We start from the raw sequence: 26,541 nt of genomic DNA on the forward strand, positions 1-26,541 counted from the left end.
GCTGCCGGCCCATATCCCCGCGCTTGCCTACCGCCGGCCCATCTCGCTGGCTCCGCATCACCTACCTCCGGAAGACAGGAACACGCGCGAGGTCCCCGACGATGGCTGGCGGCGGCGGCGGCGGCCGGCCTCGCGCCGTCTTCATGGCCTTCGGCACCCGAGGCGACGTCTTCCCTGTGGCAGTATGAGTCTATCTCCTCCCCTCCCTCCTCCCTCAGCTGACTTCGGGAGGCGATACTGCTCTGAATAAAGCCCATCGAATGGAATCGAATCGGTTTGCAGCGCTGTACTTTCCATTTGATTCCGTTTGCTTTTGCTATCTGTAGGCGCTTGCTGCCGCTTTTGCGCGTGACCAACAGCAGTATGCTGTGGTGTTCATCACCCATTCCGCGCACCGGGTAAGAAGCTTGCAAAAGGGGAACTGTTTTCGAACTTGGGTTTACTTCATGTGACTAATGTAATGGACTTGGTGCAGAGCTTGTCAGCACATCTAGCAGCCAGCAACGTCAGATACATTCCTGTGTCAAGCCCACCTGTCCTTGCCGCCGAAAAGGTTGAGAATATCTCAGGTAAGTTCCAGGAGGTTAATTGATCACATTAGGTCTAGTTATTTCCTGAAAAAAGATGATTGTTCATGCTACCATTTTTCTTAGGTGGTTCTCAATCAAATCATGAGGATGAGTCCTTCTCGTCACGGAAAATGATCATTCAGATGGAGCATAGGAAAGAATGTTTGTCTTCTGTGGAAGAGGTGTTTGGGGATGATCCAAGCACTAATGGGGATTTTGTTGTTATCAATTTCTTTGCTTTGGTAAGTAATTAAGTAATATCTTTATTCATGTATCAGTTGGAACTTGTATCATGACATTCAAAATATTCTGTTCAATTAAAAGTTTTGCATAACGCACATTGAATAATGTGGATTTTTTCAGTTGACATTTCCATGACAAAATAAGCAACCAGTTTGATACATAGGAATTCAGAACCATCGAAATTAACCTAATTCAGCAACAATATGCATTGATGCTGTCATAATATGAACCATCTCATGATTTAGGAAGGCTGGCACATTGCAGAATTATTCCAAGTTAAGTGCATCATTGCTGCTCCTTATTTTCTTCCATATAGGTAAACTGAGATTCACTGATTTCAATTTCACATAGATGCTGTTTAAATTATTTCATTAGAGGATTATCTAATCTTATACTGGTCTTTATATATGTTTCAATAATTTTAGTGGCCTTATTTTCATTAATTTTATATGCTGGTACCTGATTTTTTTTTCAGTGCTCCTTCATCATTCCAGCGCCAATTTAAACATAATTTTCCTCTACTGTACAAGTACTTCCAAGAAGCTCCCGCAAATACGGTACAGAATGATCCCTCGTAACAATGTTTTACCTCTAGAATCTCTCTTCTCTTTGGTTGGCCAGTTTCAGAGCTTGCAAACAGTTTTTAAATTTGATACTCTATTTAACTTATCTGCCACAGCGTGTGGATACTCTGGAGACATTCTGCCGCGGCGTGTGGATACATTGACTCATCTTTTGGAGACATAGTTTCATGACTATTATTTTTTCTTAATTTTCAATGGTGCCCATTAGTCTACCCCAACTTGCTTGGAAAAAAAAAGGCTATGTTGTTGATGTTGTTGTTGTTTCAATGGTGCCCATTGTTGTAGAAGAGTATACAATATACCAATTCATCCTGTTGACAGCAAGCACTTATTAGTCATCCCTCATCCGGTTTTCTATCCTCATGGGTTGTGCCATTTCTGTTCTATGACTAGCTCTCCAGCCTAGGCATTGGGTATTCTTATATTGTAATGCCTGAAATGTGCGAACAATTTTCTATGTCCCTAAAGTATTGACAGGAGAAAAATAAATTGATATTGTAAAACAATGGCAGGTCTGCTGGACAGACATTATCCACTGGATGTGGGCACTCTTTACAGAAAGTTGGGGATCGTGGAGAAGCAATTATTTAAACCTTAGCCCTATTCCTTTCACAGTGGGTAGAACTATCTATTATGAATTTATGATCATTTTTGTATGTTTGTGATCCTGTTTAAATCACTGGAACTTTACTGAAGTCAGCTTCTTTGTTTTTGTTGGTAACTGCAGGATCCAGTAACTAATCTTCCTTTGTGGCATGTGCGGGAGGAGTCACCATTGTTGCTGTAAGTACCATACCCTTGATGATAAGTATGAAGCCTATGCCTTATAAGACAATAAGGAACTTAATCCACCTTCGCTTGTTATAATCTTTGAGGTACTTAAAATGGGAAACTTTAAAATGGAATTTTGTTTGTGATTGATTGATGGTAGATAATTGAACTTTAACAAACAATTCTTGTAATTGTCTATACTGGATGGATGATATAGCATTTTGCTTGGTTTTTTATTCAGGTATGGTTTCAGCAAAGAAATTGTGGAGTGCCCAGGTGAGGTCTGATAGCCTCCCACATCTGCTTGAAATGCTTTTAGATGTTTATACTTATTCAGTTCTTTATGTATCTAATTTCAATAATATCTACGTAATGCCATGACAGGATATTGGCCATCAAGTGCTCATGCTTGTGGCTTTTGGTTTCTTCCTACAGCTTGGCAATTTTCTTGTGACAAATGCATGGAGTTGTCTAGAAATATGAATTTTTCACTTGGGAGTGTTATGTGTGCAAAACATTCTTCCATGGAACACTTCCTCGTGGGGAATTCCTATTCATCAAGGCCTATATTTGTAGGATTAAGTTCCATTGGTAGGTGTGTTTCTCGTCGGATATGCGTTTGTATCATTAACTTTTTCTGTTATTAGCCTGCTTCCTGTGCATTGCAATGAATCTCCAATACATACAGATTGAAATTATGATTATACTCATCAAGCTATTTTTCATTCACAAATATTATTTTTAAACATTAAAATTACATATTGTTATTTTGACCTGACCATTTCAGTACAGCTATTTCAAAGGGTCCACCATGCATACACACATGCATGAAAAAACAATCAATGCACAGAAAATCCTCTGGGGTGTCAGGTGTGGCATAGAATAGAACTGTAGGACCAACCAACCCATAAGCTAGTCTTTTCAAGTGGCATATAAGAAAAAAAAAGTAGATTATTTATAACCAAAGTTGATAAGCTCCTCTTGCCTCATTTTCCTTGTACATATGGCTGTTAATAGAAAGTTTTGGACATGGCTTTGCACTTTGCAGAACATGTTGTTCTAGGTTAACCTTACATTAAATGTTTTTAATTTTTAGGAATTATTATTTTCCATTTTACTTTCTAAATTTTCTTAGAAATCCTAAAGCACGGGGTTTTATTCAAATTTTTCTTACAAATTTCCTTTCATGGTACCAATCTGCTGCAGCATGGGTTTTCTTAGAAATCCTAAAGCATTTCTTATGGTGCTTAAAGCTGCCATAGAGTCGACGGACTACAGATTCATACTTATCTCGTCTGGATACCAGCCATTGGATTCTGCAATCCGGTCTATTGCTTCTTCGGTAACCGAATCAAGTGAGGCAGAGGCATCTTCTCTAAGTGATGATAGCATTCTCCTTTTTAACGGTCGACTTTTCTGCTTTTCCGGGTGAGTATACTAGAGTGACTTCATATGTTTTCATGCCTTTTGAAATTGTTGGTAAGTGATATCGCCTTTCAGATCAGTACCATACAGCTGGCTCTTTCCTAGATGTGCAGCTGCTATTCACCATGCTGGCAGGTAAACAGAGATCACAATTTTCTGTGTCCAAGTGTCTGATTCACAAGCTTAAATGGTAGTGCTACTTCCACAACAATTTTTTTAATGTTTTTTCTGTTTTCACAACAGTGGATCTACAGCTGCAGCACTACTTGCTGGAATCCCACAGGTGACAACATTTTCTATGTAGCTTCACCATATTTGATGCTTTGTTTTTCTGCTGCTCTTTTCTTTTTCTTGTGCTACACTGGTGATACTTAGATGTGCCTGTACAGTTCATTCATTCTTGGCCATGCTGAGTTGTGACAGCTAATAGTCTATGCAATGTCATTTGTTAGTTCTCAACCATGCCATGTGCTGGGCACACAACCAAAAAGCATGATTGTTCTGCTGGGGACTTGGGACTGGTATATTTAAGTTTAAAATAAAAAATTGTTTTACCTTCTGCAAGCCATCATCATGATGGCATCTGTTTTCTGAAATGCATGCCAATTCTCTGATACACCAACACTGTTTCACCCTTTATCATGAAGAACAATTTGTACCCATCTTATCATGAAGAACGATCTTACCCTTCTTATATGTAATGGGCCATTAAAATTTAAAATATTGGAACCTTGCATTGTCCTAGGAGTGTTGATTTCCTAATCAGGGCTCTGATGCACCTACTACATCAAATTTTCCTTATTCCAGGCACTGAAAGTTCTGATATAGAAAGCAGCTGGCATTAGTTTTTGGGCTCTTTTATCTTTGAAATGGAAGTAGTTAAAAATTCTTCAGCATGCAACATTCAATGTTGTTTCCAAGAGAAGCATCATGCGTGCTAATCTTATACCAAAAACTGAAGTTCTGATGCTAATTTATATGACATTTTCCAGATTCTGCATTTTGTTGACCGTTCATTTGTTCAATGATATTGCTGTTTGCTTTTTGATGTGCTCATTGTACTGAACAATCCTGACATGCAGGTAGTATGCCCTTTCCTGCTGGACCAATTTTACTGGGCAGAGAGGCTACACTGGTTAGGAGTGGCGCCTGCACCCCTACAAAGACAACATCTAATCCCAGATAATGATGACCCCTCGAGCATTCACAATGCTGCAGAGATGCTACGTGGAGCCATCAAATCAGCGTTGTTACCAGAAATTAAAGCTCAGGCAACAAGAATTGCCGATAGGCTTTCTTTTGAGGTGCATTGTCGCAATGGAACTTTATGACCATTGATCAATTATATATAGCCATATCAGCCAACATTTATTTTGTCTTGTTAAAGAAGTTGAAAACTTACTATTTTTTACTTTGCTATTGTGGCTAGGACGGGATTGGAGAAGCCCTGAGGAACTTGAAGGATAGAGTGTTGGTTCAGGATCAACCTGAGGTGTAACTTATAACTGTGTGACATAGTACAGAGCAGCACCAGATCCAGATGCATGTAAAAGTAAAATTACTAAATTTGCGTTTATGTCTAATCAATTTGTGTGCTATATGAAAGCAGCGCACGCGTTCCTAGTGCCAGAGTTTTGGAGAAAAAGCTTGATTCCTAGTACGTTTCTTGATTGGAAACGAAATAATAACGTGATGAAGCATGAAGCAACTGCATGACTCTCTGCAGGTTTTCGAAGTTCATCAGAAAATAAAAGGCAAACAGCCACAAATTACTATGCTATTCCTGACCCAGTGATGCTTCACTGTCACAGCAGAATTGATGGTCTATCTCATTGGGTCAACTAATCCAGACTGATGTATTTTTAACCCTTAATTGTAACAAGGAAATGCCTTGCAATACTTGTTTGCAGTCAAATTTTTAAGAATTTTTCAAAGCTTGCAATTACTTCCAGAAACTAAGAGCTGAATTGTGCAGAGCTTTGAGAGGCAGAATGGTTCGGTTAGGACTCGAGACCTGGGGAAGTTGGAACTTGCAGAGCTAGCAAACCACTCTCTGGCTTCTCCACCAACTCCCAACTCCCAAGTCCCTGCACCGCAGCTCTTCACAGGCAGAGCAAGTAAACTGCTCCACAGTTAGAAGCCCGGGAAATCAGGCTTCAATGGCTTGCCCCTATATATTCATGATTAATCAAAGCCAGAGCGCTCCAACGCAGCAGAATTCAGCAGCATTCACCATCTCAGCAGTCAGCTCACCCGATCAATCAGAAAAACACTTCCGGGATTACGGGACGCAACCATGGCGCGCCACCTCGCGCTGCACCTACACGCGATCGCCGCGGCGGCGTCCGGCGGCGGCCACCACCCCGGCGCCACGGCGGTGGCGGCGTTCCTGGCGGTGTGCGCGCTGGCGCTGGCGCTGTGCGCGTCGCACTCGGCGCCCGGCGCGGCGCGGCTGCGGCGCGCGCTGGCGAGCGTGAGCCGGCGGCGCACGGAGCCCGTGATCGCGGCCGTGCACCAGGTGCAGCCCGGCGACGGCGAGGCGTCGCCGTGCGTCTGGCAGAAGGGCATCCTCATGGGCGGCAAGTGCCAGCTCCCGGACTTCTCCGGCGTCATCAACTACGACCCCGCCGGCAACCTCGTCGCGCCCGCCCGCCCCGGCCGCGCCGTGCCGGCGGCGCTCGGCTGGTGAGGAGCAGAGGGAGGCGGCCAACGTGAGACGCGACGGCGCCTGTACACACGTGTCGTGAAATTCGTGTGCTCCGTTTTCTTTATATATGGACGTTCCTCATAATCTGTCCACGCATTGGTGGCAAAATAAACCCAGCTGCCATGTGGAATTTGTGTTCTTGAGTTTAAGTTTGGCATACCTAGTGTACCAAGAAGGGATACAATGAAACAACAAACAAGTCTTAAGGTAGTGATGTCAAATGAATACAATGAAAATATGAACCTGAAACTGTTAGGCTACGGCTTGGAGATCAAGAAAGAAGAAGGAAGAACGAGCACGGGAGAAGGATGAGACGGCAGAGGACAAATTAGAGAGTTAAGATTCTGTTTACAACTTTGTTCATGATCGTCCAGGCAGGAGCACGGGCTCTAGATAAGCTCGCGCAGGAGCCAAGTCTTACTGGGTCCATTCCGGGCCGGTCACACGCGAACTGGGCCGGGCCTTCCTTTTTCCTCTACCGTCGTTCACTTGGCCTGTTGCCGGATCGTCAACGGGATCGAGTCCGTAGCGAGATCCTCCGGTAAGTGAGACCAATGGATGAGCACTTGGAACACATGAGTCGTGCCCCGGTTGATCATTCGGCACTGGAGAACGCGAGCAGGGATCTGCAGATTAGTGTCCATAGGAGGTAGTGCAGCACTTACAGAATGGCCTTTGCCAGGAGCCAGCTTCAACTGAGAAACATGGAAAACAGGATGAATTGCACTTGTTGGAGGCAGCTTCAACTTGTACGCCACAGCACCCATTTTGGCCACGATTTCATATGGCCCAAAGAACTTAAAGGATAACTTGTTGTTTGATCTGTGATGAACTGACGTCTGAACATAAGGCTGCAACTTAAGATAGACCATATCCCCTACTTGGAAGGACCTCTCACTGCGATTCTGGTCAGCTTGTTTTTTCATACGATGTTGAGCTCTGGACAAATGTTGCTTCAGCAGTTGATTCATGAAATTGCGATGTTGAAGCCATTCAGACAAGTCAGGTACAGTGATGTCCTGAACTGGAACAATGCCAAAATGGTTGGGATCATAACCATACAGAGCTTTGAATGGTGTGATCTGGATGGAAGAGTGGTAGCATGTATTATACCAATATTCAACAAGGAGAGCCAAGAGGACCACTGGGAAGGGCAGGCATGGACAAAGCAACGCAGATAAGTTTCCAAGCATTGATTCACATGCTCTGTCTGGCCATCGGATTGGGGATGATAAGCTGAACTCATTTTCAGTTTGGTGCCAGACAACTTGAATAATTCCTGCCAGAGATGACTGGTAAAGATCCTATCACGATCAGTCACAATAGAGAAGGGCATACCATGTAGTTTGTAAATATGGTCCATGAAAGCATGAGCAACAGTCAATGCTGTGAAAGGATGTGAGAGAGGGATAAAATGGGCATATTTGGAAAATCTGTCCACCACCGCCAAGATACAATTGTATCTGTTAGAACGAGGTAACCCTTCTATAAAGTCCATTGTGATCATTTGCCATGCTTGATCTGGTATGGGTAAGGGTTGCAGCAACCCAGGATATTTCTGTCTGTCAGGTTTAGCTTGGTTACAAATGTGGCAAGCTTGAACCCAATCTTTAATCATAGTCTTCATGTTGGGCCAATAAAATAGTTGAGACACCCTGGCATAAGTCACAGGAAACCCAGAATGGCCACCGACTGCACTGGCGTGTAAGGCTTGATAAACCTGTGACTGGAGATCAGAACTAGCACCCAACCATATCATGTTCTTATATTTGATCACACCCTGATGGAGAGAGTAATGGCCGACTGGGTGAGTGGACAGACTTAACTGTTGGAGGAGTTCTTGAGCTTGAGAGTGAGCAGAATAAGAGTCCACCACAGATGTGAGCCATTGTGGAAAAACAGAAGAAATATGCATGAGCTGAGTAGGAGGTGCTGGGTGTCTAGAGAGAGCATCAGCAGCACAATTTTCCACACCTTTTTTATAAACAACTTTATACTGAAAACCAAGAAGTTTAGTGAAAACCTTCTGCTGCTAAGCTGTATGGAGATGTTGAGTATCCAATTGGGCTGTAACGAACATGGCACCATTGATGCCATTTCGAGTGATTTTGGTGATCAAATGACAACACAACACTTGGACTAATATGATTGTTAAGATGACCATTCTCAGACTTTTAGGTTCAAGTGATGACAAAGAGAAAGAGAAGATAGGCGTAGCAAGGCCCGAAGGGCCATCCCTACGGGGATTCCGCTACCCGGTTAGCGGACGGGGGTCGAGGGGGAGCCGCCCCTCGCGGGTCTCAGGGCAGCGCCCTGAAAGCTCTTCGGATCAGGAGCACCGGAAGATCCAACGCCATGGGCATCGGAGCATCCGGTGGTAATCGGAAGAACCGACGCCATGATGTTTGGTGCAGGATGGAATCGAAGCCAAGTCAGCATTTAGGCACCGGTTGAACCGACGGTCCAAGAAAGGGCATCGGTGCATTGGCCGTCCTATGTTCCAGAGACGATGTCAAGAGCCCAGAAGAAGTTTCTTCAGCACCGGTTCAACCGACGGTGCTCGGTGCATACCACCGGTGTAATGACGTCAGCGTTCAGAAAAAGATCCTTCAGCACCGGTTGAACCGACGAGGCATCGGTGCATTGCATCGGTTCAACCGGTGGTCACTGTAGCAGCAGTCAGAAGTTCAACGGCTACTCCGTGGCTTAGAGTGACCGGATGAACCGACGCTACCCCGCCAAGAGGCATCGGTTCTTCCGGTGGTACGCAGATTTTCAGCTGACCGTTGGAGCAACGGCTACAAGACTTGGTGGCCTATATATACGTCTCACCCCGGCCATTTGAAGATTGCTGGAGTTGCTGGACATCCCACACACACCCAAGAACATCTCCAAGCCATACAAAAGCATCAAGATCACATCCTTAGCCCTTAGCACACTTTGAGAAGTGTTGTGTATAGGATTAGCTCTTAGTGAGTGAGATTGCAAGGCTTCAAGCCTTTGTGCTGTGGTTCATTAGCGAACCAAGTCAAGAGCTTGGTGCGCCGGCACCTTGGAGCGTGAAGCTCGCCGGCAACGTCATCGACCCTCCGACTTGGTGTGGAGCGGCGACAACATCTTTGTGCGGGGGACGTGGAGACCCCCATCCTTTGTGGAGAAGCTCCTTAGTGGAACCCGGGGCCAAGGTGACCGTGATTGTGTTCACGGAAGAGACTTGGTGGCCGAGTAGCAATACTCTTAGTGAGTGCTACAACAACGTGGATGTAGGTGTGCCTTTGTGGCTAACCGAACCACGGGATAAACACCCGCGTCAAGAGTTTGCTATCTCCTATCCCGCTCCTTAAGCTTCCGCATTTCATACTAGCAATTTGTGTGCCTTTACTTTCATAGAATAGTTTCTTAATAGGAAAGGCTATAGGTTGCTAAACTCTTTTGGGATAGGGGTTTTACACTTGAACAACCTAGTTGCACATCTAGATAGCATGTTTTAGTTTAAGTTTTGTGCAAACTAGTTGGAGCCATATGTCTAAGTTTTTATTAGTGCCTAATTCACCCCCTCCCCCTCTTAGGCTAGAGCACCCGATAACTTTCATGGGCCAAGGACTTTTGATCTGTGTATATAGTAAACTCTGAATGCTGAAGATATGATCTCCACTGCTCAACAGCCAAAAGGATAGCCATGTATTCTTTTTCATAGGTGGATAAACCTATGGTTTTAGGACCCAAGGCCTTGCTAACATAAGCCAGGGGGTGGCCATTTTGAGAGAGTACTGCTCCAATACCAACACCACAAGCATCAGTTTCTATGGTGAAAGGCACAAAAAAATTTGGAAGAGCCAGAACAGGAGCTGTCATCAGAGCAGTTTTAAGAGCCTGGAATGATTTCTCAGTGTCAGAAGTCCAGACAAAGATGGAATCCTTTCTCAAGAGATTGGTAAGAGGCTTGCTAATGATGCCATAATGTCTGACAAACTTTCTATAATACCCAGTAAGGCCCAGAAAGCTCCTAAGTTCTTTGACAGTAGTGGGTGTTGGCCAAGCTTGAATAGCCGATATCTTGGAAGGGTCAGTAGCAACCCCCTCAGCAGAAATAATGTGGCCCAAGTAAGCAATGGTTCTCTGAGCAAAAGTGCACTTACTAGGCAGCCATCTTGGTGCAGCAGTTGTAAAACAGCTTCTATACGAGCCAAATGATCCTCCCAAGTGGAGCTGTAGATAAGAATATCATCAAGAAACACCAATGCACATTTTCTGAGAAGAGGTGAAAGAGGTGAAAGAGTGGCGTTCATGGCAAACTGAAATGTGCCAGGTCCTCCAGTAACTCCAAATGGCATAACTAAGAATTCATACTGTCCAAAATGAGTGGTAAAGGCTGTTTTGTACTCTTCCCCAGCCTTTAGTAAGATCTGATGGAACCCAGACCTGAGATCAAGCTTGGTAAACCAACTGGATTAGGCTAGTTCATCTAGAAATTCATCTATGATTGGTAGAGGGAACTTGCTTTTGATGGTGAGAGCATTCAAGAACCTATAGTCCACACAAAAACACCAGGTACCATCCTTTTTCTTTGTCATGACTACAGAAGAAGAGAATGGACTACAGCTGGGTCTAATAATCCCCTCTTTTAGCATCTTGGACACTTGGTCTTCAATTTCTGTTTTAAGTGCAGGTGAATACCTGTATGGTCAGATGGCAAAAGGTTGAGCTCCAGAAGTAAGAGGAATTGCATGGTCACAAGCTCTAGAAGGAGGAAGCCCAATTGGTTCTTCAAAGACAGTATGATATTTGGTCAACAGTGCTTGAATAGGGGGAGGGATCTCCACTGAATCCTGTTCGGCTGATATGACACAGACCTCAAGCATAGTGACTTCTGGTGCAGAGCATAATGGTAATTCACTCTGGAGTCTGATCAGAGAATTGTTGTAAGGTAGAATCAACCATTTTTTAGACCAATGTATCTGCATAGGTGAGAATTTTTCCAACCATTCCATACCAACAATCATGTCATAGTATTGCAATGGTAAAACTTTCAGAGTAGAGTGAAAGGTATAGCTCTGCACAGACCAAGGCACATTCACAAACTCGGTTTGGCAGACCAACTGTTGGCCATTAGCAACCTGAATAGTAACAGGAGCAGATACAGAAGTGGACCCATGCAGTTTGGATGCCAGAGCAGTGCTAATAAATGTATGTGTACTGCCTGAGTCAACTTGCACAGAACCAAAAATCTTGAGAGTCTTGGGTGTTACCTGACCAGAGATGGCTTCAGGTGAAAGGACCATACATAGCTCAGCCTGATCTTGTGAGACAGCATCATCCATACTGAGTTGGAACAACTCCCAGATTTCCTGAACAACATGAAGTTGAACAGTAGGAGAACACTTGTGAGCCTGAGACCATTTGTCACCACACTTGAAACATTGCCCCATGGCTCTTCTGTAAGCTTTCAGTGCAGCTAATTTTTCTGCTTCAGTCTGATTCTTGGACAGAGGTGAACCCAAACTGTCAGAAGGAGCAGCAGACTTGATCTTGTCATACTGAGGTGGTGGAGGTAAAGGATGTGCACTCTTGGCAGCAGCAACTGGAAAAGAATAACCAGATTTCCTTGTATCTTTGCCACGCGAGAAATCCATGACTTCCTCCTGCAAAGCAGCCAAAGAGTAGGCAGTATCGAGGTCTTTTGGGTGCTGTAAAAAGACAGTAGAGCGTATCTCGGAACGCCATCAATGAATTTCATCGTGTAGTGTCTAGGATCAGCATTAGACTCGTAAGCAGCTAATTGATCAATTAATTCAGCAAACTGAGTAACATACTCTGGGACTGTACCAGTCTGCCTAATATGTAAAAGCTGGCGGATCAACTGATCATGCTCATCCCTACCAAAGCGATCTAGTAACAAGGAACAAAAATCCTGCCACTCCAAACTAGACAAACGCTTCTCTACAGACTGAAGCCAGCGTGAAGCCAATCTAGTACAGTAGTGACCCGCGACCCGGATCCACATCTCAGTAGGAACATAGTACATCTCGAAGTAATTCTCGCATGGAGAAATCCACAGTTTAGGATTAAGGCCATCAAAAGAGGGAAAATGAAGTTTGGGTAGGCGACCAAAATTGACGCGATCAGTATGGATCGGTCTCGGTTCAGAGTCGTTGGAGTGCAGCGGGGGTTTAGGAACAGAGGAGTGGTGATAGGGCATACCCTTGACCGGGACATGAGTATGGGTGGAAACCTTGCCAAACTCAAGATCCCGGTGACGATGTGCAACACGGTGCCCATCGGGTCCGTCGGCGCCGGTCGCAGCAGACGGAGATGCTGATGCCGACGTAGGATGCTCTAGGATGCCCGCGCCAGGATGGGGGCGATCCAGAGCAACACGATCCCATGCCTTGTGAAGCTTGGTGACCTCGAGCTTCAAATCCTCCGCGGAAGCCTCCAGGCGCGGCTTCCAGTCAGACATGGCGGCGTACTCCGCGTCCACCGTCGGCTTCCACGCATCGAAGGCCAGCGCCGCATTCTCCAGGGAGGAGATGCGCACATCGCGCCGAGACTCCGACTCAGTGAAACGCTGCTCCCACTTGGAATCAAAATCGGTGAAGCGTTTGTTCAATTCATCCAGGATGAGTTTGGTGTTGGGATCAATGGCTCCGAGGTTCTTCTGGAATCGGGTATAGTGGTTGTGACGGGTAGGAGGAGGAGGAGGATCCAGAATCGGAGGTGAATCTGATACCAGTTTGTTAGGCTACGGCTTGGAGATCAAGAAAGAAGAAGGAAGAACGAGCACGGGAGAGTTAAGATTCTGTTTACAACTTTGTTCTAGATAAGCGCACGCAGGAGCCAAGTCTTACTGGGTCCATTCCGGGCCGATCACACGCGAACTGGGCCGGGCCTTCCTTTTTCCTCTGCCGTCGTTCACTTGGCCTGTTGCCGGATCGTCAACAGGATCGGGTCCGTCGCCAGGGGTGACAGAAACCTATCCTTATCTTTTTTTTTTGCGACAGAAACTACTCTGCTATCTCCAACTTATGTTTTGACAATGACGTTCTGCACAAAATCGCTCAGACTTGACTAGGGGTCCACGTACGGGAAGACCGAGGAATGTGCTTCCTCGACCGTGACGGCCACGACAAACCCCAAGGGCAAAACCGCCATTCCGTACGGCCGGCCGGCTGCACAATGCCAGCGCGTCGTGGTCCAGTGGATGCTAAAACTGCTAGCATTACCCGCCAAGCTCAAGGCCAGTTTCCTCACCGGAGTTCGGCTTCTCCCTCCAAGCGCGATGGGCGCCAGCCGTCTCGAGCAAACCAATGCTCTCTTCAGGAAAAACCTTGTGATCCAGGTGAACCCGACTCCATCTCCGGTTTCTTTTCGAAATTCTTTCATATCTGACCTTCAAAACCTGGTTGAGCCTTGGTTTGAATTTGGAGGTTGCATCAAGATTCAATTTTTCTCTCATCATAGATGGAAGTTCCTGATTATAATTTCAAAATTGGTTCATCCAAGATCATTCATCATCTCGGAGCTTTATTCTGACTGTTGTGAGTTTGTGACCTCCCAATCCGCCAGCGGCGCGCCTGCAAGACCAACTGCTGCCTGGTCCTGTTCCCGCTGCTCCTCTGCTCCGTCATCGGCGGCCTGCAGATCGCCATCAACCGCGCGACGCCGCGGCGGCAGTACCCCACCCGCTTCGACTGCGGGTGCAGCAACGTCACCGTCGACGAGAACGCGATGGGGGGCCTGAGCTGCTCCGACGAGTGCCCGTTGCCTCGCGCGCGCAGATGGCCGCCCCTCCTGCAGATCCCGCCGCCGGAGTTCCGGGCGGTCGGAGACGAGCTCTTCCCGTACACCGGCCTCCCGGACGCGTCGTGCAGAGCCGGAGGGTCGTGCGCGGCGACGTTCCTTGTGACCGGCGGCAACCAGTCGTTTGTGGCAAGTAAGTGTGATGTTCCTTCCAGTGCAGCCACAAGGTCTCTGTTAGTGCTTTTGCATGCCAGTGGTTTCTCAGTTTCTGAAATACTAACCTCTTTTTACCTTTTTTTTTTGAACCGGAAACAACCCCTTTTTACCTTGAAGGTGTGATGGATTACATGCTCTTCCCTGTTCATAATGCTTTGGTGAACCTGTCGGCCAATGTTTCCGGGTTATCTGATTTTGTTCTGGTAGGTTTTGAACTTTGGGTTCTCTGTTCAAATCTTGGGAATTTGGGTTCTTAATGCGATCCTTGTTGTTCGAGCATTTTTTTCTCGAACACGGAGAAGAGCTGCGACATCAATATATTAAGAAGAAAATGGGGATAAAGAACCTTAGAATGTTACACATATAAAGGGCTTGTAGCCCACCCTTCTTACTGACAAAATGACTCACTCTTAAAACAAAAACAAAAAAACAAGACCGGGAACACTAGACCAAAAACACTTTAAGTGGCTGGAGTCACTAGGGCGAGGAGGATTTTATTATGTAATTTAGCAAAAGGTGGGCCAGTGCATGAAGTTGTGGCGCGAAGTGTAACTCGGAACCGTTTTCTTCTATCTTAATACAAAGATGCGCAGATCTCCTGTGTTTTCTAGAAAAAAGGGCGAGGAGGTAAAAAACTCCTCGAGCCCGATTAATAGACCACTGCTGCCACTTGTTGTCTGAGCATTGTGTGGTGTTTGAAAATTTGCAGGCATTTGATGGATTTACATTTTATGAGCGAAGCTTCCTTCAGAACAAGTGTATCCCAAACCTGACGCTTTCTTATCCATTTCAAATTGGCGATGAAATCGTGAATCTAGGTAAATCTCTCCGTGCAAGGTCAAATTCTGCAGTGCTCTGCTCACCGACGATAAACACACTGGGTTCAACTAAGGAAAAGCTTAAAGGTTGCACGTTCCAGTGACAGTGGATCAGCTATTGTTGATTCTGGCATAGATATTTCAGATTAGTGTGGACTTTAAGTACATAGCAAAATGATAAATAAAATCAAAAGAAATTTTCCTGTCTTCATATTTTTCAATAATGCTACTGCATTTCACTTATTTATAGTGCTTACCAAATCCTGGAATAGATGCACGATGCACAGAAGGATCAATGCTCTGGCGTGACAGTTCGTGGCTCATTAACGATGAATTATATAGAGGTTATTACCAAGGGAATAATAAGAATAAGACCGAAGAAATTGCTGCAGGTTATATCTTTTCCAACTTTACGCTTTTCATCATTATGCAAACCTACTGTTCATTAACATCTAATAGTGGTCCATCTACGTGCAGCATATGACTTCTTAAGTTCTGACCAGGGAAACTTCAATTTAATCATCTCATATAACTCATCAAACAACTATGATGATGACATAGAATACCCTGTCCCTTTCATTAATGAAGGAGGATCAGAGGAAAGGCTTCATTCAGCTAGTGTTCCACGATTAGCTAATATGGTATATATCGCTCTTCTCAACTGAGAGAAATATAATAAATTCTCTCTCTTTAGAAAACCTTCCCTCACTTTATTTTATCTGTGTCTTTTAGTCCTCTACAAATTTGTTAATTCTCACTCACATGTCCTTCACAAGTCAAATTATTTGTGGTACCCTTTTTATCATTATTTTACTCGAACAACTCATGAGAACTAGGCTTTCACCATTATTTTGTACTTCATAGAGTTTCAAATTTTACAGGCCTCAAATGCTTACCTTTACTTAAGAGGAAATGGTCTCAAGATGTCATTTGATTTTGTCAAAGAAATGCCTAGAGCAGCTAAACACTTGGGCCAGTTTGATCTCTCTCCATATGTAGGACAACTGCCATTTGTATGGACTATGGAGCTTTTTTTCCCGGTATGAAATAAATTTTGTGTATTTTCGTCTGTATATCTCTGTTTCATCTGAATAGTCTGATATATTTCTTTTCACTTCTATAGGCAAATAATCATAGTAGTTATAAATATTTTTCGTAGCTCATGAAGACTGAGTTGGCTCTGCAGGTAATTTTGACAAATATCGTGTACGAGAGGCAAAATAAGATAAGGATAATGATGAAGATGCATGGCATTGGAGATTTGCCGTATTGGACTATATCGTATTGCTATTTTATACTATTGTCGCTGCTTTATGTGCTTTCCTTCATGCTATTTGGTTCTGTCCTTGGTATGATAATTTACTCTTAAAACAATGCACTTACAATCATTAAAATTGACTTAAGGTTGAATTTATAGTGACTCTATCATGTAAACAATTACACTAAACCAGTTTCAGTTAGTTATTGATTTGGTTACCACAATTTCTTGATGTTTTATTTTAGAGAATTTTTACAATGATTGAAAATAGGAGCCGTTCATCTGATAAAATCCTATGGTGGTGAAGGTCGGAAGTACCTAGGACAAAGTACCTGGTACTTCCAAAATGTGGGATCGAATACTAATTTAATTTAATTTTTATAAATAATTTCCATAGATCAATGGCTAGAAAAAAGTAGGTAAAAGTACCTGAAAGTACCCATTGGTACTTTACAATCATTGTAAAAAAGCTCTCATTTCAAATAAAATATATTGTAATGTACCAATGGGTACTTTCAGGTACTTTTACCTTAAACTTTTTTCTAACCATTGATCTATGGAAAGTATTTATAAAAATTAAATTAAATTAGTATTTGATCCCACTTTTTGGTATTTGGTCCCATATTTTGGAAGTACCATGTACTTTATCCTAGGTACTTCCTACCTTCACCACCGTAGGATTTTATCAGATGGACAGCTCCTATTTTTTCAATCATTGTAAAATTTCTTGATGTTTTATTTTATATTTTATAAAATATAAAATTTCTTGACTTGGGTTATAGTGACTCTATCATGTGAACAATTACACTATCATGTGTAACAATTACACTATTTTATATTTTTTCAATCATTGTAAAATTTCTTGAATTTATAGTGACTCTATCATGTGAACAATTACACTACACCAGTTTCAGTTAGTTATTGACTTGGTTACCACAATTTCTTGATGTTTTATTTTATATTTTATTTGAAATGAAAGGAGTCTCATGTTACTGCAACAAATTGGAAACAACTAATTGTAATCCAACCTCTCTTTTCAGGTTTAAGTTTCTTCCGTCAGAATAACTATGGCGTGCAGTTTTTATTTTATTTTGCTTATATGAACTTGCAAATTTCATTTGCATTTCTTATGGCAACATATTTCTCTAGTGTGAGGACTGCAACTGGTATGTGTCCATAAACGTGTGCAATATGTCCACTTTATCAGAAAACATGGAGTATATCTACACTGATTATTTGGCATCTCTTGATGCAGTGACAGGATATTTGTACATAATTGTGTCTGGCCTTTTGTCAGAATTTTTGTTCAGATCATATGTTGAGGATGTTTCCCTCTCAAGTAAGTACTACTGTACTAGCTCATTACCTCTATATCAATGAAATCAATTAAAAGTTTATTTCTCTTTTCCATAAAGTTGTGTGTGATCTGTGTTTCTTTCATTACAAGGAAGCTGGATCACACTTATGGAACTTTTACCTGCATTTTCTTTGTACCGAATTGTCTATGAATTCTCACAATCTGTACTGGTTGGAAAATATATGACCTCCTCCGGGATTCAGTGGATAGACATGAGGGATCCCAAAAATGGATTGGCAGGTGTGCTAACCATAATGATACTTGAATGGTTCCTGTTCCTTTTATCTGCATTCTATTTGGATCGCTTCGGTTCCTTAAAAAATGTAATGAGAAAAGTAGCAGTACTTGTGCGCACCCGCATAGATGGGAATCGTTTTCAAGCTGCTCAGCAGCAGAACACACAGCTTCAAGAACACAGAGCTTCTGTTGAAATGGAGAGAACAGACGTTATTAAAGAGGTGTGCTCTGCTCTCTTCTGCTGTACACTCAGTTTCATCAACTTCAAGAGTTTGTTGAGATATCAGCGTTCACTAATCTACCGCCTCAAAAATTACCATGGATAGAAATTTTTCAGAGTTAATATTGTCCTATTAGAGGTTATCACAAGTCGCCTTATGAAGCAGGAGTGATTGGAAATTGCTTAAATGTTGGAAACTTAAAATATATATCTTTTTTGTAAAGTACGGCAAGAGCATTGCTTTAATTTTATTAGAAGAACAGAATGCCCGCTTAAAATATTTAATATATAAATCATACTCCTATCTTTGCGGAGAACATATCAATTTAACCTTTTCACCTTTATTTCCAGCGAGAGGTAGTTGAACAACTCCTACAAGAATCAAGTAGTGGTTATTCAGTCATATGTGATGACCTCAAGAAAGTCTACCGTGGACAAGATGGAAATGTAGATAAAATTGCAGTCAGAGGGATATCAATTTCCATGTCACGTGGGCAGTGTCTCGGTGTTCTTGGTCCAAACGGCGCTGGGAAGACCACTCTTATTAACATGGTAACTTTAAATATAGGACTACATTTAATAAAGTGGTATACAAAGCATGTCTCCACATGGTAACCATCATTTATATGAGAAACCATGTTTGTATGCTGACGTAATAATGCAACTGAATTCCAGAATTTTCTGCTAACAGATTTTAGCTGTTGTACATTTAGGTTACCCATCATTTATATTATGCTATTATAAGTTTTAAGGACTCTTAACATTTCAACAGCTGACTGGATTTAGTAAACCTACATCTGGCACTGCATACATTGAAGGGATGGACATACGCTTGGAGATGGACAGAATTTATACAGGAATTGGTGTTTGTCCACAGGATGAGTAAACTTTTCTATCTCACACAGATGTTTCTGAACTAGTTTTCCAGGTTAGTATATGTAGTTGCAAGCCTTTGATAACTTTCCTCTTTCTCGGATCACCTCATGCAGCTTGCTCTGGGAAACCCTCACTGGTCGAGAGCATCTGATGTTCTATGGCAGGCTTAAGAAATTGAAGGGCACAGCATTAGCTGAGGTGATTTGTGAACCGGTGCTTGTTTATTTTGACATTTTTCCTCGCATGGATGTGAGGAATTCCATTTCCATCATTGTCAACCACTTGACTTCATCCAGTCAATTCCATATACAGCTTCTAATTTTGGACTGTAGAGAGATAGCGAGAGGGGGAAACACCACACACCCATTGTGGGGGGTGACCTTTCATATATATATAGCCGAGACGGTTGATGTACAAGTAAGAGTCAAGTAGACTTAGAGTACAAGACAAGTCAGACTTAGAGTACAAGACAAGTCAGCTATACATATCTCTAATACCCGCCCGCAGTCTGAGCGGGAGGATCCCGGACGCAAAGACTGGACCTAAAATCAGTAAATAACTGTACAGGCAAGTCTTTGGTCATAATATCCGCGAACTGGTGAGACGATGAAACGTGTAGCACACGAACCTGTCCCAAAGCCACCTGGTCGCGGACGAAGTGAATATCGATCTCTATATGCTTCGTGCGCCGATGATGTACTGGATTTGCTGTCATGTATACAACACTGACATTATCACAGTAGACAATCGTCGCAGAAGATAGAGGCACATGAAGCTCCTGAAGAAGCTGCCAAAGCCAGTAGGTCTCAGCCACAGCGTGCGCCACAGCACGATACTCGGCCTCCGCACTCGAACGAGAGACAGTAGTCTGTCGTTTGGAGGACCAAGACACCAGGTTGTCGCCGAGGAAGACACAGTAGCCCGAAGTAGATTGCTGAGAGTCTGGACAGCCTGCCCAGTCTGCATCTGAGTATGCAGTGAGGGAGGAAACTGGACCAGCACTGATGTGCAAGCCAGTAGACAACGTACCCTTCACATATCGCAAGATCCGCTTGAGCAACGCCAGATGAGGCTCCCGTGGATCGTGCATGAAGAGGCACACCTGCTGAACAGCGTAGGCGAGATCGGGGCGCGTTAGTGTCAAGTACTGAAGGGCACTAGCCAGACTCCGATACTAGGTGGCGTCGGCCACCGGAGCTCCATCTGTGGCCGACAGCTTGGCACGAGTGTCCACTGGTGTCGACGTGGAGTGACACTCGGCCATGCCGGCGCGCTGGAGGAGATCCACCGCATACTGTCGCTGAGACAGAAAGAGGCCATCCGAAATCCCGAGGAAGTGATGGAGATCCCCGAGATCGGTCATGGAGAATTCGGAGTGGAGTAGCCCTGTGAGCTGGCGAAGAAGATCCGTCGAGGACGCCGTCAAGACGATGTCGTCGACGTAGGGCAGCAAGTAAGCAGTGGCAGCACCCTCTTTGTAAACAAAGAGAAACATATCCGTAGCCGAGGCTGCGAAGCCAAGGCCACGAATGTATGTGGCGAAACACTGGTACCACGCCCGAGGTGCCGGCTTGAGCCCATATAAGGACTTCTGCAAAAAACAGACATGATCAGGTGCAGTGGGGTCGACGAAGCCGGGCGGCTGCTGGCAGTAGACCGTCTCATCCAGATGACCATGAAGAAAAGCGTACTTCACGTCCAGCTGGTGTATAGGCCAAGCGCGAGAAGCGGCGATGCGGAGGACGACCTGAATAGTGGCCGGTTTGACAACCGGACTGAACGTCTCGTCGTAGTCGATGCCGTACTGCTGTGAGAACCCGCGAACGACCCATCTTGCTTTATGGCGAGCAAGAGAGCCGTCGGAGTTGTACTTGTGCTTGAAGATCCATTTGCCGGAGACGACGTTGGCACCAGGTGGTCGAGGAACTAGGCTCCAGGTGCCATTGTCAATCAGTGCCTTGTACTCGTCCTCCATCGCGGCACGCCAATTAGGATCGGCGAGGGCACTCCGGTAGTTAGCCGGAAGTGGAGAGGCGTGGACGGCAGAGTACGTCAGACGATCAGCAGGCCCTAGAAGAGAGCCAGTCTGCGCCCTCGTCACAACATGACGAGGTGGATCCGGGGGCGGGCGCGGAACAACCACCCAGGGCGAGGACTGGAGAGCCCGCGCCTGAGGGATCGGGGATGGCGAGGTAGTCGTGGACGATCATCGAGGCGGCAGTGGACCGTTGATGTGCGCTGGAGGCGGGCGACGATTGTAGACGAAACAGAACTCGCGTCCCGCAGGGTGCGGCTGGGGTGCAGCTGCGTTCGGAGCAGGAGCCGGTGAACGACCGGCGGCCAGGGCCGGCGTAGGAGCGGGCGAAGGGGCCGGTCTAGGGACCGGCGGAGGCTCGCCAATGGCTGCCGCAGTAAGGAGAACAGGACCGCACCAGAGAATGGCGAGGTCATCCTCCAGGTGGTCGACCAGATCCCGCCCAGCGACAGGAGCCTGGGAGGGCTCGCTGGTCGCAGGAGGCGAGGGAGAGACGTGACAACGATCCTGCAGGAGAAAATCAAGAGCCTCCGCAGATGACTTTGTAGCCGAAAACAGAAAATTAGTCTCATCAAAAATCACATGACGGGAGACGATCATGCGTCTGGTCGAGAGATCGAGGCAGCGGTAGCCCTTTTGGGAGGAGGGATAACCGATGAACACGCAAGCAGAAGAGCATGGAGCTAGTTTGTGAGGTGTCGTGGCACTAAGGTTTGGGTAGCACAGGCAGCCAAAAACTCGAAGAGAGGAATAGTCTGGCATAGAGCGATGCAGGAGATGATGTGGTATACCGTTACAGATGGATGAGGAGGGCCGCCTGTTGAGCAGGAAAACGGCGGTCGCCAGTGCCTCCATCCAGTAGGCGGGAGGCATATAAGCATGAAACAAGAGGGTGCGCACCATGTTGTTGACTGTGCACAACATCCGTTCAGCCTTGCCGTTCTGTGCGGAGGTATAGGGGCACGAGGTGCGAAGCAAGACACTGCGACTAGCAAGGAAGGTAGAAGTGGCGTTGTTGATGAACTCGGTGCCGTTGTCCGCCTGAAAGCACTTGACAGACAAGCTCAACTGGGTATGAGCATAAGCAACAAACTCAACAATATGCCTGTGGACCTCAGATTTATGCCAAAGAGGAAAACCCAACAGTAATGTGCGAAATCATCAATCATCACAAGATAGTACTTAAAACCTGAGATGCTAAGCACCGGTGATGTCCAGACATCGCAATGAACGAGTTCAAAGGGGGCAGAAGTGCTAGATGGTGAACTAGTAAAGGGCAGACGCATGTGTTTGCCGAGCTGGCAAGCATGACAAAGACCACGTGCTGCATTATTACATGAAATAGCTGAAATTTTATTAAGTTCACTAATGGCGGCTGGTGCAGGATGACCAAGATGTGAGTGCCACAGCGAGGACGAAGCAGAGGCGACGTGACAGGCGGCTGCGGAGGAGCTGGTGTGGGCGGGTGGAATGGTGTAGAGATCCCCGCCACTATTGCAGCGAAGAATCACGGTCTTGGTCTTCAGATCCTTAATAGAGAAGCCAAAAGCGTCAAACTCAACGGAACAGTTATTATCGCGAGTAAGCTGTCGAATAGATAACAGGTTACGAACAAGATGCGGAGCGATAAGAACATTATTGAGTTGAAAAAGATAATCAGCTATAGGAATACTGGAAGTGCCACGACAAGAAATTGGTATGGAATTTCCATTGCCGACTGTGATGAAGGACGGCGAATGGGAAAGACGGGATAGAAGTATACCGTCGTTGGAGGACATATGAGATGTCGCTCCAGTGTCGAGGACCCAAGGGCTGTTGCGCTGCTCCGCCATCTGGTTGAGGGCGGCGATGAGACCCGCCTAGTCCCATGTGCCCATCATGGAAGGGCCTGGTGCAGGGTAGCCGGCGGGCGCTGGCGCAGGAGTCGACACCTGCGGCGGCGCGAAGGCGGTGTGAGCCTGAGTGAAGTGCGCCATGGGATGGCGCCACTGTTGCTGTGGGCCCCAGGCCCACGGGTTGAAGCAGACCCATGGGCCGGCGGGCTGGGGTCCGCCGCGCGCTCCTCCTTGGGAACCCTGGCCCGTCTGCTGTTGCTGCTGCTTGCGGCTGCCGTTGCCGCCACCGTTGTTGCTGCCGCCGTTGCTGCTGCCGCCGTTGCTGCCTTTGCCCTTGCCCTTGCCTCTGCCATCGCCGCCGCGGGGCTGCGAAGCAGGCGAGGACGTCGAGCGGCAGGACATAGAGGTGCAGGCTGCCGTCGTGGAGGCAGTAAGGGCAGTGTTGGAGGCGACCTTGTTTTCATTGGCGAGGCGAAGTTCCTTCAGGCGAAGCATGTTCACTGCCTCGGTGAAGGTCGGTAGTGGCCTCGTGTTGGCGATGATGTCAGCGGTGTTGGCGAGGTGTGGGTTGATGCCGTTCAGCAGGTTGAGCACCAGTTGGCGATCCAGGATGGGGTGGCCGACGTCGCGAAGAGCGTCGGCAGTCTGCTTCAGCTGCGAGGCGTAAGCCTCGATGGGAAGGTCGCCCTGAGACAAGGAGGCGAACTCCTGGTTCAGGATGACGGCACGCGGCTCCTGGTTCGCCTGGAACAGATCACGGATGGCCGTGTAGAGAGCACGGGCGGTCTGATCTGGCGCCATGGCGAGGTCAAGAACCCCATCGGAGACGGAGCCGTACATCCAGCTGCGCACACAAGTGTCCGGCTGATTCCAGGTGGGATCAGTCGGACGGGACGTGATGGTGCCGTCGATGTGTCCTAGAAGGCCGAACTTGCCGCACATGGCAGTGAAGAAGGCGTTCCACTTGTTGTAGTTTGGCAGCCGGAGGTCGAGCTCAATGGGGACGTGGGTCTTGACGTTGACGGAGGCGTACGGGTTGATGAAGACCGGGAGGACGGAGTCAGAGGAGCCGGGCGTCGTGCTGATGCCGGAGCTAGGGCTGGACGCCGACGAGGTGGATGAATCCGTCGACATGGCGCCGGATCAGATTGATCGGCGCTAGGGGCGGCGCGGCCAGGGAAGCGGCGCGGCGTAGGGGCAGCGCGGCCAGGGGGCGGCGCGACCTAGGGCAGCGCGGCCAGGGAGGCGGCACCTGGGCGGCGCAGCCAGGGAGGCGGCGCGGTCGGGTGGGGTGGTGGCCGTGCGGGCCGGGTGGCGGCGCACGGGAATTAGGGCAGCGGAGGGGTTGGGAGCCAGTGAATTAGGACCCGGACTCTTGATACCATGTAGAGAGATAGCGAGAGGGGGAAACACCACACACCCATTGTGGGGGGTGACATTTCATATATATAGCCGAGACGGCTTGATGTACAAGTAAGAGTCAAGTAGACTTAGAGTACAAGACAAGTCAGACTTAGAGTACAAGACAAGTCAGCTATACATATCTCTAATATGGACTGAGTTGTCCTGAGCTGACCAATATAGACAGAAATTTCTGAGTCATTTTAGTGTTCTGACTTTTGAATACTAAAGTGATCTTGTTGCAAAACCTGTACAACGGACTAACAGAAACAACTTCAATTTGTTGTTTGCAGGCTATTGAACAGTCTTTGAGAAGCGTGCGTTTGTTTGCTGGCGGTGTGGCTGATAAGCTTGTAGGAAAATACAGTGGGGGCATGAAACGTCGCCTCAGTGTTGCTATCTCTCTAATTGGCGACCCTAAGGTATTTTTATTTGTTAACTGAGATCATGATTCAGAATTATGAAAAAGTCCAATATTTGTGCATGTGAAAACATATATCTGTAACATTTTGCAGGTTGTTTATATGGATGAACCAAGCTCTGGCTTGGATCCAGCTTCTAGGAAAGACCTATGGAAGGCTGTGAAGTCTGCCAAACAGAAACGGACAATAATCCTCACCAGTACAGCTCTTCACTTCATCTCTAATGGGGTCTTTTTGGATTAAGGATTTGCTTCAATAATCCTAATGGTTTTGTTCAAATTCGAGCTAAATCCTACCTGCTATCCAAATAGTTCCTGTTCTCCTAGTCAACACATTAGTTCGCCTTCAGAGTTCAGACTTATCACTGTATTTTCACATGTATTGAGAGGTTCACATCACAAGATCACAACATCATGCTTGAATCTCTGTATTTTCAGCACACTCGATGGAAGAGGCTGAAGTCTTGTGCGACCGGATAGGAATAATTGCCAACGGCAGCTTGCAGTGCATTGGCAGCTCTAAAGAAGTACACACTTACACATGCCTTTAGTCATGTTTTCAGACAGGACCGTTGATCTCAGATCCTGACATGATCACCCTATTTTCAGCTGAAAGACAGGTACGGAGGCTCATGTGTGCTCACAGTAACAACCCCGGTGGGCGAGGAGGAGGAGGTCGAGAGACTGGTTCGGTCCATCTTGCCTGAGGCGAACAGGGTGTACCGCGTCTCCGGGACGCAGAAGTTCGAGGTGCCGAAGGAGGGGTTGAAGATCTCTGAAGTGTTCCGGGCCATGGAGGATGCGAAGAGCAGGCTGAGCATCCTTGCCTGGGGCCTGGCTGATACGACGCTGGAAGACGTCTTCATCAGAGTTGCCAAGGACAGTGACATGTCCACTGTGACCTGACCTGACCTGAACTGAGTACCTGACTGCTCTGCTCCCTGGGGCAAATGCTGTGTCTGAACTTTCTGAAGCCAGGGTAATAATTCACCAGGGAAATGCAGATTTAAATATAGCATAACAATAAATCATGCTGTTAGAACAATACGAACGATAATTTTTTTACTACTGGAAGAATTCAAAAGTTATTATGAGACAACTTTTAACTAGCAGAACAATGCAAATATCAAAATCATATGGCCGCAACTTGTTTTTTTTTTTATAAAAAACCCCAGGAATTTGAATCAACAAGCAGTTGCCACGTTTTCCAAATTACTGTATGATGAATCCAGCGTCTGCCACTGTTCGCGGCGGCGGAAACGGTTCAGCGCGCGCGCGCGCGTGGCGAGCAGGAGTGTCTCTGGCGCGTGTTCCACGCCCGGTGTCGCCGCGAGCCGCGCCGGTCGGCTACGCGCTGCGCTACACAAATTCCAGCGCCCAGCGCCCTGAACTTCGCGAGAACCCGATCATGCAGATACAGAACCCCCGGCAAACACGCCCGGCCCTCCAGAACTAATGGAGCTAGCTCTATGAACCCGATCATGTTGGTCGACGACGTTGCCAGATTTGACCCTGCTCAGAAGCATGATGACGGGGGCGGCGGACTTCCATGCCCAGGCCGATGCGCTCTTCAGGAAGAACCTCGCCATCCAGGTGCGGTCTCTCTCCCAGCCCACCTGTCGATCCGGCGATCCCTCCGCCATCTCCGATCCCGATTTATTTTCTGCACCGAATCAATAATTCAGCAACTTCCTGCAGAAGCGCGCGTACAAGACCAACTGCTGCATCGTGCTGTTCCCGCTGCAAAATAGTGGCACCCCAAAACCTCTGATGATGATGCTCTTGCAGGTCTCACGGGCAACATGTTCCCGCCACACGTGTCGCCGAA

The 26,541-nt window shown here is 46.3% G+C and overlaps 3 protein-coding genes across 6 annotated transcripts; all 3 read left to right on the top strand.

Moving 5' to 3' along the window:
• The first annotated feature begins 23 nt into the window (after nucleotides 1–23).
• On the top strand, nucleotides 24–5,324 carry LOC120655069 (sterol 3-beta-glucosyltransferase UGT80B1-like). Of its 4 annotated transcripts, none has more exons than XM_039932794.1 (15): nucleotides 24–182; nucleotides 327–398; nucleotides 476–569; nucleotides 654–811; nucleotides 1,058–1,128; nucleotides 1,288–1,369; nucleotides 1,909–2,010; nucleotides 2,124–2,179; nucleotides 2,409–2,443; nucleotides 2,552–2,762; nucleotides 3,374–3,595; nucleotides 3,668–3,727; nucleotides 3,836–3,875; nucleotides 4,675–4,896; nucleotides 5,022–5,324. In XM_039932794.1, exons 1-15 carry the CDS (start codon nucleotides 102–104, stop codon nucleotides 5,088–5,090), a joined length of 1,575 nt encoding a protein of 524 aa, XP_039788728.1. In that variant the 5' UTR covers nucleotides 24–101; the 3' UTR covers nucleotides 5,091–5,324. The 4 variants fall into 4 exon arrangements, with proteins under 4 accessions (XP_039788728.1, XP_039788729.1, XP_039788730.1 ...); XM_039932795.1 differs by having other exon boundaries at nucleotides 2,603–2,762; XM_039932796.1 differs by lacking the exon at nucleotides 1,909–2,010.
• A 300-nt stretch (nucleotides 5,325–5,624) lies between these two features.
• Nucleotides 5,625–6,389, top strand: LOC120655070. The gene has a single exon (XM_039932798.1). The coding sequence runs from the start codon at nucleotides 5,889–5,891 to the stop codon at nucleotides 6,279–6,281; it is 393 nt and encodes a 130-aa protein (XP_039788732.1). The 5' UTR covers nucleotides 5,625–5,888; the 3' UTR covers nucleotides 6,282–6,389.
• Nucleotides 6,390–13,505: 7,116 nt separating this feature from the next.
• Nucleotides 13,506–25,804, top strand: LOC120655071 (ABC transporter A family member 10-like). Its single transcript, XM_039932799.1, has 18 exons — nucleotides 13,506–13,638; nucleotides 13,866–14,232; nucleotides 14,373–14,458; nucleotides 14,965–15,073; nucleotides 15,346–15,465; nucleotides 15,551–15,714; nucleotides 15,955–16,113; nucleotides 16,260–16,422; nucleotides 17,372–17,497; nucleotides 17,587–17,670; nucleotides 17,779–18,146; nucleotides 18,497–18,697; nucleotides 18,918–19,027; nucleotides 19,135–19,219; nucleotides 24,586–24,714; nucleotides 24,808–24,913; nucleotides 25,152–25,240; nucleotides 25,323–25,804. Exons 1-18 carry the CDS (start codon nucleotides 13,579–13,581, stop codon nucleotides 25,617–25,619), a joined length of 2,823 nt encoding a protein of 940 aa, XP_039788733.1. The 5' UTR covers nucleotides 13,506–13,578; the 3' UTR covers nucleotides 25,620–25,804.
• Nucleotides 25,805–26,541: the final 737 nt, after the last annotated feature.

This window comes from Panicum virgatum, chromosome 1N (genome assembly GCF_016808335.1).
Source record: "Panicum virgatum strain AP13 chromosome 1N, P.virgatum_v5, whole genome shotgun sequence".
Taxonomy (NCBI): Eukaryota; Viridiplantae; Streptophyta; class Magnoliopsida; order Poales; family Poaceae; genus Panicum; species Panicum virgatum.